Source organism: Peromyscus eremicus, chromosome 2 (assembly GCF_949786415.1).
Source record: "Peromyscus eremicus chromosome 2, PerEre_H2_v1, whole genome shotgun sequence".
NCBI classification, from domain to species: domain Eukaryota; kingdom Metazoa; phylum Chordata; class Mammalia; order Rodentia; family Cricetidae; genus Peromyscus; species Peromyscus eremicus.
The window spans coordinates 102,442,665-102,458,725 of record NC_081417.1 but is presented as its reverse complement, the minus strand read 5'-3'; the positions used below and the strand labels follow the sequence as shown (position 1 = coordinate 102,458,725).

General features: G+C 43.5%; 1 protein-coding gene across 2 annotated transcripts in view; it reads left to right on the top strand.

Moving 5' to 3' along the window:
* Positions 1 to 10,162: 10,162 nt before the first annotated feature.
* Positions 10,163 to 16,061, top strand: part of Slc24a2 (solute carrier family 24 member 2) — a 220,950-nt gene continuing 215,051 nt past the window's right edge. For both annotated transcript variants that reach the window (XM_059255959.1, XM_059255958.1), the window contains exon 1: positions 10,163 to 11,135. In XM_059255959.1, coding sequence (XP_059111942.1) covers positions 10,203 to 11,135 — 933 coding nt within the window. In that variant the 5' untranslated portion in view covers positions 10,163 to 10,202. The remainder of the gene's footprint in view (positions 11,136 to 16,061) is intronic.

Below are 16,061 nucleotides of genomic sequence, written 5' to 3'. Positions count from 1 at the left end.
TTCCAAAAGGAAGAACTTAACGTTTCCAAGAAAGGACCATTCTGAGCCAGAAATTTACAGTTAGACATGCTAGGCTTGTGGAGACAACATTTTTCTTCCTATCCCCCTTAGAAGACACACTGGGCTGCGTTCCAATAAACAAAGGGATACAGTAAATATGACAGTGGATCTGGGAAGCAGGCGTCATGGGGAAAAGAACAGCAGTTTCTCAATGAAGCCCTTGTATTTGAATCTGGAGCACTTGCAGGATTCCTCCAATGGCACCTGTCTTCTCTCTCCCATTGGTTCCCAATCAACTGAGGAATAAACAAGAGAGGAACTGTCAGCTGTTGCCAAGGAAGTCACTGGGGTGAACAACCCCAGCCAAGCCTCCTTAACTGACCCCAGAGCTGGAGCAGAGGCCTGTGAACATGGACTGCTGTGGGAAGTCCCAGCCTCGCAAGCTCCATCATACATGGGCAAGTATTTACTCTGACTATATAACCTGACACCCCCAACCTGGGAAAAGGATTAAAGTGATTCATTCCAACGCTATGATTCGAGCAACACAAGTTTTAGTTCAGCAATCAAGAGCCAAAGGCAGTGGCACACTCTTGAAGGCTTGTCTTGTTTGAGACTAAGGCATGTGACTCCCCCTTAGTGTCGTGACTTTCATTTTATGTTCAAATTCTGTGAACCACAGATGGCAATTAGGAATGAAGGCAGCAGAGGCTCATTCTTTAAGTGGGCTGTTCCAATTCCAGGCATCCTCCTGCAGTCTCCCTTACCAGTGTTGTCTGTAGTTCCCTGCCACTGTGGCTCTGAGAGACAAAGGGCCACCCTGGAGGTCACCCAAGAAGTCCCGACTGGAACCAGGAAGACAGCCAAGACTTTAGACTCCAAGTCACTGCTAAAATCAATAGACCTGACTGCCCTCCTCTGGGCCTTGCCTCAGCACTGTGCTCAGGGCTGGTGTTCAGAAGCCAGGAGGCTAAGCTGGGCTTGCAAAGAGAAGCTGACTTTTAACCTCCTGGGCATTTAAAACCAGAAAAATTTTTGTTCCTACTGTAAAAATATTAGCCATTCATCATTTCTCCTCACTCAATAGCTAAGCAGCAGAAGAAAGCCATCGTTGGGATGTGAGGTGTAAGTGTTACTGAGATGTTCTGTGTGAAAGGGAGAGGATCCTAAACTTGCCCCTCACCCCAACAAGCGTTTTCACTGCTGTGGTTCTCATTGAACTGGAAGAGAAAGACCACAGACAAAACAAACAAAAACCCACCACCAAAAGCAAAGGAAAGCAAAGTCAGCTCAGGTTAGGGACCTAAGGAGACCATCTTTACAGAGTGCCAGGATTCCATTTGAATATTACACCATGATTTTTAAATAAGCAAAATAGGTTCTCTTACAAAGCAGACTTCTGTTGACCCTGGACCAACTAGTGGTAGCAGAAATGCATTAGACCTGCCTACGCCTGTCATCTCAATAGGAAAACGCACTAACCTTGTCTGTCATACTCCATGAGCAAAACTGCTAAGAACTCAGGCTTGGGAGACGATGTTGGGCTCAAGTGTGATCTGTTTGATGTTGAGCAAGGCCTTGGTTTCTTCATCTGTGAAATGAGAATTGTAATAATTGGTTAAAAAAAAATCTGGCAGAATAAAAAGATAAATGAAAGCTATTTTCCAGTGGAAAATCCAGTCAGTGCTTAAGATGTTATTCTTTTATTCTCACACCCGTTGCCTGAGATGGCAGTCACAAGGGCTGGACACGTAGAAAAATTGTTCCTTTGTTCTCATGAACATAGATTGGTCATGTGGTTGGCCAACGGTGAGCAGCCATGATGTAGGGCTTCCAAGGTGAAGCCTTAAAAGCCAGCCCATGTTTTCCATGGCCGTAAGCAGCAGTGTTCCCACTTAGGAACCAACCTGCAACCTAGAATGAGGGTGACATAGCAAAAAATCACCAGGGTCAGATTGTGTTAGGTCACTGTGATATCTGAGTCTCCTGTTACCACGGCACAAGCTACTCTTTCCTGATTGGTTTTAAGTAACACTAGACAGCTTCTGATTGTTCATCTCACAGACACTCATCATGTTGTGCAGGCTGAAACGCACAGGCCGATTCTTGATTTCAAGGACTCCTAAAGGGGAAAATGTCAGGGTTGTGGTCTGGACCCTACAAGCTCTTAGCAGAGGATTTTCATCTTCAGGCCTGAGGGAAGCCTGGGAACTGCCAATGCTATGAACTCTGCATCCTTCACAGTTTTTGATAGCATGGAAGCTAAACACGGTAATAAGGGGTGCATAGAAAGGAGGGGGATGTGGGGAGAATGAGGAAGGGCAGCTAAACTGATTCTGCACTGTTCACCATCACTTTATAATGATTTACTACAGTTTTTGGATTTCTCCCCCCCATTTGCTTTGTTTTTAAATTATTAAATTAAAAATAGTTTTAAAGATTGCTAATAATTTCTATGAGACTGGAGATAATGACTTTTAAAACAAATCCCACCAAATAAAGAGTGCAGTACCAGCTGGTCAACATCTGCCCTCTAGTTATCTGTCTGAAGTGTTATGGTGGCCACTAATGCAATGAAGACTATTGCCACTGCTCTGCCTTGCGCACTGGAATTTTATGGTAAGACCCTATTGCTGAAGACACCGTGCACTTTGGTCATAGGACTTGGAGAAATCAAATTGGTAATGACCAGGAAACTTCTGCACTGCTGGCTAGCTCTCATAGTCCTGGAAGGTGCTAGGAAAGCTGCCAGTCTTCAACAGTCTTAGGCAGCTGCGAACACTTTGAATATAATTAGGATCTGTGTGGCAAGATATTCCCATGTATGCAATGGAGGCACAAATGTCATGGAAGTCACCAATTGTTTTCTGACTGGATTTAATGCCTCCTCCACAGGAGGAAACACCTGCCTGGTACTATAAAAGTGTACAAGAACCCATGGTCAAAGGGCTCATAGGCCTCAGGGGTAAATTCTAATACAATTATTCTGCTAAAATGAACATAGTATCAAATTGCTTTCTAAGTTTAGATCTCTTCACTCATAGACTAATGCAGCTCTCAGACCTCAACAGAGAACTTTCTTTGTGTATGTGACAGTGGTTAGCACAGAAACTCACAACTGATCATAATACAGACAGTCAGTGTAATGTTCAGCCACAGTAGAACATCTATATAACACCCTTCTCCATGGCTCAGAGACCATCAAGGAAAATGGGGCAGAAAGAATCTAAGACCCAGAGCAAAACAAATGTCTTGTGGATGTGATAGGACCACTGTACTCATGAACTCGCAGCATCTATGGCTATCTGCACAAGATCTGTATAAGATCGAGCCAATCCACACTCTAGCATGGAGGGAGGTGTGGTTTGTTAACCCTTTACTGGGGAGCTATTGATAGTTGATGGCTTATGAGGAGAGAAGAGACAGTTTTCTTAAAGGGTGTGGCCCCTGGGAGGCCGACCACACTCTAGTGGATGCCCCATACTCATGTGTATGTGACCAGCACAAATTGGACCTACTGGTACATGAAGTTGGGGATAATGGTGAGGTGGATCAGGAAGGAGTCAAGGAGAGGTATGGGGGACAGATATGATGAAAATACATTGTATGAAGTTCTCAAAACTTAAGAAAAAAAATATTACACTAAAGAAAGAAATACTGAAATTGTAAAAATAAACAGTCAAAGCAACAAATTTCTAGAGGTGGAATGAGAGTCACAGTGACACCTGAGAATTCCATTTTAGCTTTATTAATTCAAGTGTGACCCATGATTTTTGAAACCTTCATATTGGTTTTTGAAAGGCTCCTAGAGAATTATCCAGAAAGCCCACTATTCTAAGCTGATAATTACTAACCACTCCCACTAACTCTGTATTCAAACAAAGTGCTAGTTAATAGAAGGGTAACCATGATGACAACCACTGTTTACATGTACATAGTGTATATTTATCACTTTTAAATTCGGCTTTTTACTAATTGTCTAAAGAGACTCATTGCTGACTCTTGACAAAGGAGTTGATTAAGCTTCTGTTTGACAACCCCAGTTTTCTCAGGAATGTCCCTTTCTCGGTGATCAAGAAACAAGTGGGTGGATATAGCTGTCCTTCGGCTCTGGCTTCAGGGCAGGTGTCATAGACAAGTGAAGGCTCTCCATCACTACAGTGATGCACTTCCAGTTTTCACGGCAGTTCATTGTCAAGTTCTTGTTCAACTGCCAAATGAAGACACGCTGAAGCTGTCAAATACTGCTAGCTGTTCATCCAACATCCATTTCTCCTTCTCTGTTTCAAACAAAGCCCTGCTTCTCTGAAACATAAATATGAACCCAGTTAAGAAACACTTCATACTCCCTTGCAGCTAAGTGTAACCATGAACAAGTCATGCCCATTCACATGGCGATGTGGTATGACAGCATCCTTCTATAAATAAAAAGGGAAAGCTCAGCAAGGAAGTCTGATTTCTTTTTACCCTTCATTATTTCTTAATTCCTGTCCGGAACACAAACATGATACCCCCCCCCCCAAATAGGCAACAACTCTGTAGCACTGAAGATAAAAGCTGTACACTAAGATGAGACAGCATAGACTTCTGAATTCTAAGGCTGGCATCATAGAGCTATCAGACAAATGCTAGACAGTTTGCTTTCAGGTTTCTTTTTACTTGAGAAAAATAAAGTATTGTTTGGTTACGTCATGGAAGCTAAGTTTCTGTTATATGTGACCAAGCGTGAAACCAGACTATACAGCCTGCAGATTCTGGTGTTCATCTGAGTCTCATTCCCCTTTCTACCCAATGGAGAGTTGGTGACCTCTCTGGGAAGAGATGAAGGGAACTGAACATTGATAAAGGTCCTGGCAGGAAACAATATGACATGATTACATTTGTAAATTTTCTGGCTGGCTTCAAACACAGAGATCCACTTGCTTCTGCCTCTTGAGTTTTAAGTGTTGTATGACACTATTCCTGAGAAGACATGAACAAACAGCAATTTCACCCCAGATAGGAACCAATGACAGACCAAAGACCCCCTGTCTTAGTCAGGGTTTCTCTTGCTGTAAAGAGACACCGTGTCCACGGCAACTCTAATAAAGGAAAGCATTTAATTGAGGTGGCAGCTTACAGTTTCAGAGGTTTAGTCCATTATCATCATGGTGGAGAACACGGCAGCATGTAGGCAGACATGGTGCTGGAGAAGGAGCTGCTACATCTTGATATGCAGGCAACAGGAAGTAGACTGAGTGTCACAGAATGAAGCTTGAGCAAAAGAGACCTCAAAGCCCACCCCCACAGTGACACACTTCCTCAAACAAGGCCACATCTCCTAAAAGTGTCACTCCCTTTAGGGGCCATTTTCTTTCAAACCACCACAACCACTAAAGTCCAACTTGATGAACCAATGAGGTTTATTTGTGATTCTCACAGAAATTGTTAATTGTAGGACTAGAAATAACTCAAACACAGATATATCACCAAAATCCCACGCCACCATGGATGACAGTTCATAAAAGCTAGATACCTGGACTGTGGTCCACAGACTTTAGGAAGCTCAGCAAGTTAGAAGACGTTTGTCACTAATTTGGTCTGAGCTTCTTGCAGGCAACTTGGCTGGTCTTTTTTTCTTCAAAGTACTTCAGCAGATCTCTGCTTCTTCTAGGTGGCTGGGCTGGTCTAGGCCTCTTTCTAGGCAGCTAAGTTTGTCTAGGAGACTTCGTTAGACCTTGTCTTATCTCAAGCTTTCCCTTAGTTGGTCTGAGGAGTCTTTAGTAGCTTATATACTCTTTGGGGGAGGGTAGTGAATTTGGTCTGTTTCAGGGACTTCCTGAAGCTATCTTAGGTTGTTTACTTCTGGTCTTAAGGCCTTTAGTGGCTTCCCTGTAGGATGGAGTATTTCACTTCCCCTTAAAAATACCAATTGTTTCACTTTCCTGTAAGCTTCCTGTCTTAAACTATTCTGCTGTTTTGCCTCCCTTTTCACATTCTATGTTTTAAATTGCTAACTAAGGTAAAAGGTTTGAATGTTGGAGGAAACTGCTACACAGCTAACATATTTAGGCTATTCCCACTTTCTTCTTCTTAGTGTCTGCTGCCTGGGGGAGATGGGGATTACTCAGTCAATAAAGTCAAAACAAGGGAAGGAAAAGCTGAATGAGGACCCTCGGGTTCCATTTGTATAGAAATTTGTAGAATAAATGCATGATTGTTTTCTTCTTTCTAAAGTGCTTTTGCAATATGAATTGGTTCTCTCTGCCATCAGCAGTTACCAATCTGTTGGGTTGTTGTGGAAACATTATGAACTTCTGTTGATGGGCTGAAGCAACAATCTCCTGCAATAATCTCCTGATGTTAAAGTTGACTCATCATGATCAATGTGAGTCTATCTGGGTCATTTCTGGAGTCTTTCTTGACACAGTCTTAGTATTGGTTAACTGCTTCCTTCCTTCTCCTAAGTGTTAGTGAATAAAATGGAGTGCTGTCTGAGATTTGCTTCATGGTGAGGGCACTAGAAAAGGGGCTAGATATAAAACACAACTGGCCAGGTAGTCAATAATTTTGCAAGGCTATAATAGCCTCATAAAGGCTTGCTGCGTTCTTTTCTTACATCTCTCTGTGTGTGAAATTTCCCAGAACAAAAAGTAAAGGTTTATTTTCTTTTTAAGTTCAGCCCATGACTTTCAAAATAAAATTTTTAACTTCTCAGTAAGACAATAGCCTTGAACATCTGGCTCTGTTGAAGAATGAAGGGCTCTAAGTTCCCGAGGCTTCCCTTGGTTTGGCAAGACAACCCTGGAGATCTGAGTAAATCTCTGGTAGGCTGCAGAAACAGAAAGATGGAGTGCAAGAAGGGTCCCTAATGCACAGAAAATGTCTAAGGTTTCCTAGGTAACCTCATCCATCAGGTTAAAAAATGTTACCCTCAACAGCTAGTTTGTTCCATTTCCTACTCATTGGCCCAGACTCTTGACTTGATCCCTGGAGAACTGGACTCAGTTTCTCCTGATTAAGGGGATCTTTGTAAGTAAGGCAGGAAGAAGCACTGGGTTGGAAATCCGGAGGCAAAACATGAGTCTTGTCAGGGACGCCAAAGTGACCCAGTGTCTTGGATAGTGTCATCATAAAGTAACGAAAGGTTAGCTTGCCAGACTAAAGACCCTTCAGTGTCTCATCCTAGTAAACCAGAAGCTTGAATTCCTCCTGGGGCCAAGAACAGTGCCCCAAGGCCTGTACCTTTCTAATGACCATCTTTCCCACCTTTGCATAGTAAAGAGAGATCACTATCCCTGCAGATGATTGGAGAGGAGGTGGCCCACTACAGGCGACCCCAAACTTAGCAGCACTTTCGGGCTTCGGGGAACCGGGTGCGGCAGGGACCTGTACGATTTCTCCTCTGTGCCCTTGCCTGCCTGCACACCCTGACCCGGTCCCCACTGCAGAGAAATCTGACAGGCGGCAACGGCGGGCGTGGCCCGCGCAGGAGGCGCGCAGGGCGGGAGGGCGCGGAGCTGCGGCTACTCCCGCGCCGCCGAGAGGGAGGGGCCCAACGCCGCCCGCCAGCCCAGCTCGCCACCGCTCGCCGCGGCTCAGTGTCCTCAGGAGCCCAGCTCTGGCCGGCGGAGGCGACGGCCAGCACAAGCCCGGGCCCCGGCGCGGGAGGCGGAGGCCGGCGGAGGCGCGGCCCAAGCGGCTCGGCGTGCGAGCCCTGCTCACCGGTGCGGGTAAGTGCGGGTCCCCGGCTCTGCGGCCGCCTAGCTGCTGGTCCCCAGGCGGGTCGTGCGCATCGCGCTGCTGCGCCGCAGGCTCACAGGTGGCCCCGCGGCGCATGTGGCGCCCCAGGCCCAGCTCCTAGTTAGCCAACTCTCTCCGCTCAGGAGCGCGGGTTGCCAGCCCCTGCTTGGCCCACCGGCGCTCGTCTCGGAGCCAGGGCACCGGCAAGAGCCTGACTTAGGAGGGAGGGGATGCGCAAAGGCGCCCCCACCACCACCACTCCACTAGCTATCCGGGAAGCAGTGGAGCAAGCACCACCCCAAAGGCATCGCAGCTCCCGGCTCGCAGGTGGGGTCCGGCTACCCTTTCATTTTATTTTCTTATTGACCCTCCATGGAAAAAGTTTAAGATCATGCAAGGCAAAGTTGGGGCGCAGCTGGGGGCACATCCCAGAGAGCAGAGCAATGGATTTTTCAGAGCTCACCCTGGAGCTGATCTTGCGCCCTAGGAGTCCAACCCTGCCTCTAGCCCTGACCCGGCACTGTGACAATCCCTAGAGCGCTGCCAGTCGCTTAATCACGGGTGCTAAGCATAGACATCTGCAGCCTGCCCGGCATCCGATGGACTAGGGTTATCTGAGGAGCGGTAACAACTCAGCCTGCATTGACTGCTAGTCTTGCTCTGCTCCAGCTAATCCCAGTGTGTAAGTGGCATGTGTTTAATTAGCTTATTTTACACCTGAAGTGATCTCGGCGGATGCTCCTAAAATGAAATCATTGGCACCAAAAAAGAAAACAAAAACAGGAAATGTAAAGGCTTGTTTAGGAAAAGAATCTTGACTGTAGGAGCAGTCGTGTGGGGTACTTTACCCACCTCTTCCGTGGAACAGCGAATCAAAACTCTGCTTTGCATATCTGGCATACAGGATAGGTGTTGGGGATACTGGGGGAGGATATTATGGACAGAGGTGTTGCTGCAACTTGCATGTTGTTTACGAAATACACGTTTGGTCTCTCCAAATAGCCTCCTGGTCATGTCACTGTGCTGAGCTTTGTTTAAGCTACTGAAAATAAGACTAAGGGGTTTTTTGGTTGTTACTGTTCTAAAGCTCCAGCTGAAAATGGTATTTAGATGCTTTAAGAAAACAGCTTTTTCATGTCGCCAGGACTTTTTTTTTTTTGTAAGCTTAAATATTTAAAGAGCAGGTTTTCTGTATCTGACATGAGACACTTCCATGAAAAATAGCTATGTGAACAGGAAAGCAGTATTACTACCTCCCCAAACCACCCTTTTCAAATGATAGGTTCAATCAGAAAATGCACCGAATTACATAATTGTTCTAGAAGAAAACATAATGGATAATGGTCAGTTGTCAAGAACTTAGCCCTGAAAGAAGTGGGACCATTTTAGCACTGAAAGATGTTGCATGGCTTCAAATGGGTCAATTGACTTCCACCTATAAATTTTTTATACTTACACACATCTCAGCTGTCTAAACCTAACATCAGATGTGTTGAAATGTTTACTTGGTTTTATACATGTGTGATTATGTGTCCATTCTAGAGACCACTTCTTCCAAGGGCTACTTTTATTTTAATCATCTTAAAGCAGTTTGTGAGAATAGAGTTCGGTGGCAGAGTTATTGTCTGGAGTGTTTGAGGTACTGAATGTAATCCTCAGTGCCCTCCCCATCCCTGACATACACACACACACACACACACACACACACACACACACACACACTAAAAGCAATTCTGGCTGATTGGCAAGGACTTTAATTGTCTATAACTGTCCCAATCTCTCTCTCTCTCTCTCTCTCTCTCTCTCTCTCTCTCTCTCTCTCTCTCTCTCTCTCTCTCTCTCTCTCTGTGTGTGTGTGTGTGTGTAGTGAGGGATCAAACCCATGGTCCCATGCATGCTAAGTAAACACTTCACCCTAGCTCTGTTCCCCAGTTTTAAAATAAGGAAACCCAGGGCTGGAGAGATGGCTTGGCTTAGAAGTTAAGAGCACACACTGCTCTTGCAAAGAACCCAAGTTTTGGTTCCCAACACCCATGTTGGATGGATCACAACTGCCTGTACCTCCAACTTCAGGAGATCCTAGGGCCTCTTCTGGACTCCCGAGGATCCCTGTACTCTTGTGTGCACATACTCATACACAGACACACATAATTACAATTAAAAGAAATCTTTAGAAAATAAAATAAGGAAACTGGGGTACAGAGACATTAGGTAACTTACCTGTGAACACGTACTATAGGACAAGACTTTATTGTATCTGCAAAGTTATTTTTATAGAAAGATAAGATTTTGTGACCTACTTACCTTTGTTGTTGTTTTTATTTAAGTATAGCTGGTGAAATCTTTCTGTGAAGAATAAGGATCCCTAATTGTTGAAGTGCCCCACAAGCACCATTCACTAGAAAGCCAGGAACAGTATGACAGAACCATCTAGCCGAATCTAAAGTGTGAAGACCACCATATCCACCAGAAGACCCAGGATGGATCTGCACCAAAGTACCACAGTCAGGCTCCTGGAGAAATGGTGTTCCAATGAGTCACCATCTGGCTGCAGGAGACATTATAATGCCAGGAAAAAACTGAAGCTAATTCGAGTCATTGGCCTTGTCATGGGCCTGGTAGCTATGAGCACTGTCCCATTTTCAATCAGTGCCTTTACTGAGACAGACACTCAGAGCAACCCAGGAGAAGCCAGTGATGTGAGTGGCCCTCGGGTAGCACAGGGTCACCGTCAAAGAACTCTCTTAGATTTAAATGACAAGATTCGAGATTACACCCCACAGCCACCTGCTTCTCAGGAAGACAAAGCTGAGAACAGCACTGATCATGAGCAGGGAGACTACCCAAAGGACATCTTTTCCCTGGAGGAGCGCAGAAAAGGTGCCATCATCCTCCACGTCATCGGGATGATCTACATGTTCATAGCCTTAGCCATCGTCTGTGATGAGTTCTTCGTTCCTTCCTTGACTGTCATCACTGAAAAACTGGGCATCTCTGATGATGTGGCTGGAGCCACCTTCATGGCTGCGGGCGGGTCAGCCCCAGAACTTTTCACGTCTCTCATAGGGGTCTTCATTGCTCACAGCAATGTTGGCATAGGCACCATCGTAGGTTCAGCCGTGTTCAATATCCTCTTTGTTATCGGCATGTGTGCACTGTTCTCTAGAGAAATATTAAACCTGACGTGGTGGCCGCTCTTTCGGGATGTGTCCTTCTACATCGTTGATTTGATCATGTTGATCATATTTTTCCTCGATAACGTTATCATGTGGTGGGAAAGCTTACTCCTCTTAACAGCTTACTTTGCTTATGTGGTTTTCATGAAGTTCAACGTCCAAGTAGAAGGATGGGTGAAGCAAATGATAAATCGCAATAAAGTTGTCAAGGTGACAGCACCAGAAGCCCAAGCAAAGGTCGGTGGACGTAGTCTTTACTTAACCGTTTTCTTAGCCATCGTTCTGAATGCAGATGTTTTGGCAGTTGGCAGCTTGGTTTTGTTTTTGTTTTTGTTTTTAACTATAATGATCTTTGGGCTATCGTGGTAACAGATTGCATACTGCAGTTTTGTGAGAGCCAGTGAAAATAACAGTAGAAAATATAATTTGAGGGACATTGGTCTACAACTCTACCAAGTTTCCAAGCTACTACAGAGTTAAAAAGAACAATATAAATACAGGTTACATAAGCATCCCAGGGCAGACTCAGCATTGACTTGTTTTTAGGAAAATGTGCCCAGTGATTTTGTGAGCAATTGAGTTTTTATGGACATATTCTTAGCAATGTGACAGGGTTTTGTTTTTCAAATGAGCATATAGTGGAGATCAAGAACCATCTCTGTAAAGATGGTGAGGAGAGAAAGTTTGTTTTATGAGAGCTGTGCCCTCCAGCAGCAGCTTGGGCTCAACAGCAGTTTGGCTTTGTTACAGTGGCTGTAGTGATTTGTCCCTTTCTCTTAAAGTCAGTTTTATTTCATGGTGCTGGGGACTGGACCCAGTGCCTCTCACATTGCTAGGCAGGCACCCCGAGACTGAGTGACACCCCAGATCTATGCCTGCTTTTCATGATCCGAGTGTTCTTATATGAAACAGATCAGCATCCACTGTGAAGGAACTCACTGGCCAGCCCTGGCACCTGCCTCTGTACTGCAGTAGCCCATTTTGCAAACCATAATAAACATGACCCAATGTACTTTCACGGGAGAATTTGAGGTAATGTTGCTTAATTAGGAAGCAGATCTGTAAAAAGCTTAAAAGAAACTGACCTGAAAAAAATATAACTTAAAGAAAAACAATAGATGAACAGCATCAGTGAATTTTTATATAATTTCATAATTATGCAGCATTCTGATTTATAGCCTAACTTTAAAAAAGGTCATCTTTGAATGTGGTTTTAAAAAGAAAACCCAAGTTCATAACAGAAACTTTCCATGTTTGCATGTGGGAAAATTTTCACACATATTTAAAAAAAAAAAAACATGTTTGAGTAGTGGTAGGAGATTTGATCCTAAAGAGAAGAAAAGTGATACTATTTTAGTTAAATTTGCATGATTCCTTTATAGACTAGGTTGATGATCATGATTTTTGTAGTAACCACAAAGTAAAAGCAGAATGAAAAAAATCACTAGTAATATCTACATAGACAACAGACAGAGTATACATTAAAGCATGCAGAAGAGAAATGTTTTACCATCTTTATCATGCACATGTACACGATGTGTGTCGTCGGTGGGTACCTGGGCCACACCGTACGTGTCAGTCAGAGGACAACTTGGTGGACTTAGCTTCTTCTTTCATCTGTATGTGGGTTCAGGGAATCAAACTCTGGTCACCAGGTTTCTGTAACAAGCGCCTTCACCTGTTGAGATATCTCTCTGGCCCAAGACATGTTTATACTCTATATTTCTTCCAACATTTGTTTCAGTGTGTGCTTGTTGAAAGCTGTAGTTTATAAAGTTGCTTGGCACCATATATAGCAAGCATGCATTCACTTGTGACAGCTGAGGACATGCCCTTCATGGCATTTGACAAGGGCATATTTTATGCTCTGTGCTCTACCTTAATAACAAAAAGGATGTCCCTCAACTTCTCTTCAAGTGTGTTTGAGTGATTTGCTTAGTAGTCTGTGATCTATTTCAATCAAAATACTGGACATTTCTCAGGAAGAGCCATAGTTTTGAGAAGCAAGAAAGTGGTCTGGCACCCTAGAAATACCCCGGGGACATCAACAGTAAAAAGTCTTTTGAGGAACTATGCCTTGGGACTTTTTTTTTAAATTCTACCGTTGACCTTCTTTACTTAGATATACTTGGTTAAAAATTGTGTTGGCCATATTTGCAGATGCTGTTGGAACTCAGAGTTTGTATTCTGATTTGAGTCAGGGTAGGAATGCAGCTGGTTCTTGCACCTGGGAAATAGCTTTTTATACGCAGGCCACAGAGTGCACTCAGTCAGTCCTAATCTGTTCATTAAAGTAGAGCTGGTAGAGCTTTTCCCTGCTTAATTAGATGATTGTCATGTCACGTCTCTGGTCGTTTATAAGTCAGCAATTCGGGCTGACATTCCTTACCTGATGGTTTTTGTATCCATAATTTTATTCTTAATTCTGTGTTTTTTTTTAATTTGGAAATTCTGAGTATAGCTTAATTTTATCATAAATATAGTGGTTATAATCCTAAATATTTCCACATGTGTTGATCCTCTTATTGTCCTTTCACACCACACAGCTTTCATTTATTCAATAATCATCATTTCTTTTGGCATTTGATAACTAATTGGAGTGGGTGTTTTTTGTTTTTGTTTTTGTTTTTCTCAACAAAGCGGTGTCTTGCTTGAGCACACCCATATGTTTTCAAGCGGGATGGTTCATAAGAACCCGATTTCCTCTAGGAAACTGTACCTTGTCAGTTTCTCTGTGGAATCACTGCTGGAACTTTGAAGTAACTCCAGCCCTTATCACCTTCCAGGTTTCAGAATCCTGTAGCACTTGCTCCCCAGCTCTGAGCACAGATGTCTCGGGAGGGCTGGGTTGAGTATAACCATTTGCCTTCTGGTATGCTGAGCTCACTTTGACTCCAGGAGCTTCTTTCTGTGAGTCAGTGAGTCAGTGCTCTGTTGTCATCAGGCCACTTAGAAAGAGAGTTCCTGCACGGAATGTAGCTCACCGACATCTCTGTAGGAAGAAGTGTACTATGTAGGTATCTAGAGAGCAAATACTAGCATGTTTTGTGCAAACTCACCTCCTTGCCTTGTTTTTTGCAATTACGGGGCAGGAGAGTTTGAGAACATGGAGAAAACACATTTTAGATAACCTCACACAGATCATCAGATGGTCCTTGCTAATCAGCTCTTCTGGGCTCAGCACAGTGAAATGGCTTTCAAATGACTCACTTCAATAAGGAAGTTGGAAATCTTAATTTGGTTCCATGATGGATGATCTGTGCCAGGAAGCAATGGGCTGTGACCTTAGAGAAATTGGGAATTCTTTTCCTAAAGTGTTACTGCCCCATGTGTATTTTTCAGGTTTTGTTTTTGTTGTTGTTGTTGTTGTTTGTTTGTTTTCAAATTTCCTTTGGTGATACCACTACCCTCTTCAAAAAGTTCCATAGTGTCATGACATGATACAGAGGCCCGGGCAGGAAAGGTTTTGCTGTTGTTGTTTTTAATTAGTTCTTTGAGAGTGCCATACAGTATATTTCGATCATATTTGTCCCCCCTAACTTTTCTTGGCTCTACCCCCTCTTCTTACCTACCCAACTTTGTGTCCTTATTTTTGATACTTAAAGACCAATTTGTGCTGCCCAAACATTCTTGGATGTGTGGTCTTCCCCTGAAAGGGATATAGAACATATTTTCTCTTTAGGGCCAAACATTCTCCAGTCTTTTATTCTCTACACCATGGCGAGCTGGGGTTTCTGTGTTAATCACCATCTACTGCAAATTGAAGCTTCTCAGATGAGAACTGAAAGATGCATTGACCTATATGTATAATAATGAGTCATTAAGGGTTGGTTTAATACTCTGTCCATTTAGCAAAATAATAGTAGTAAGTGCTCTGGGGCCTTTCTCTTATCTAGCCACAGGCTCTTGGCTGTATAATGGTGCCAGGTATAGGTTTCATCTTGGGGAGGGAGAATAAAATCTAATAGAAAAGGGGGGTTGGTTACTCCCATGATATTGGTGCCATTATTATACCAATGCATATGTCTTGCCAGGCCAGTCATTATTGTAGCTTACAGGTTCATAGATGAGTATAATTACTGATTAGTTTTCTCCTCTGGTAGCATGCCTACTGCTTTTCAGCACTATGAAAACTAGCTAGTAGAGATAAAGCTTCCAGGTCAGCAGCAGTTTGATTTCTCAATGTTCTGTGACTCAAGTATATGGTGTCTTCAGAAACAGGATCTTACGGTCCAGCTGTGGTGAGTAGCCAAAAGCATGAGAAATAGCATGTAATGTTTGGGGGTCCATGAGACCTCTCTGGCCAATGACTCCGAAAGAAATAACTCATTCCTGGTGCTGGGCTTTTTATTTGATAGGCTGTGGTTTCTAGTGGAGGTATTGTTGCCCTGCTATGGGCAACTCCATTTTATCTCTCAATGTATGTATGTTTATTATAATAGGAAGTTTCTGCTGCAGAAAGTTTCTGTGTGTCACTTTTGAAAGGCTTTTAGTGTTATTTATCCATCTCTGTACTTCCTCCTCTACCCTGTTCTCTGTTCCTCCTATGCCAATTTAACCCTTCCTATTACATTACTCCCCTCTATCCCTTTATACCAATGCATTCTATCTCCCCTCCCATGAAACCTGTCCCAACTTCCCTGGGTATCAGGAAGGGGTTTTATACCCATCTATGTAACAAGCATCTAGTATGTGGCAAATGTAGTTTGATTGGTATATGTTGGTTCCCTTCTTTTACTGTTCTGTTCTTAAATGAAAAGTGAATCAGGATGAGTGATTATAGGCTTGATTTACAAAAGCATTCCTTGAAGGTCAAATTTACTTTGGTGGCTCACTGGGTTAAGCAGGTTGCTGTGCCTCTTGGGGGATGTATTTACTATGTTATAACATTCATAAATCTAGTTGTGTACAGTGAATACCTGTGGTTCGCATGATATCATAAACTCCATTGAAACCACTTTTTCTGTCCTGAAATTTTACTGCTTAGAATATTGCTTGAAATCAGGAGACCATTTGGAAGGGGCTCAGAAATATCTGTACTAAGTGCAACTTCAATTTAAGGCATTTTTTTGGTTATAATGATCGGGAACCTTTTCTTCCGGCCCCTTCCTAGCTGGCTAGTCAGAAATGTGCATGGTACGGGGTGTAGAGCTGTCTCTTTTC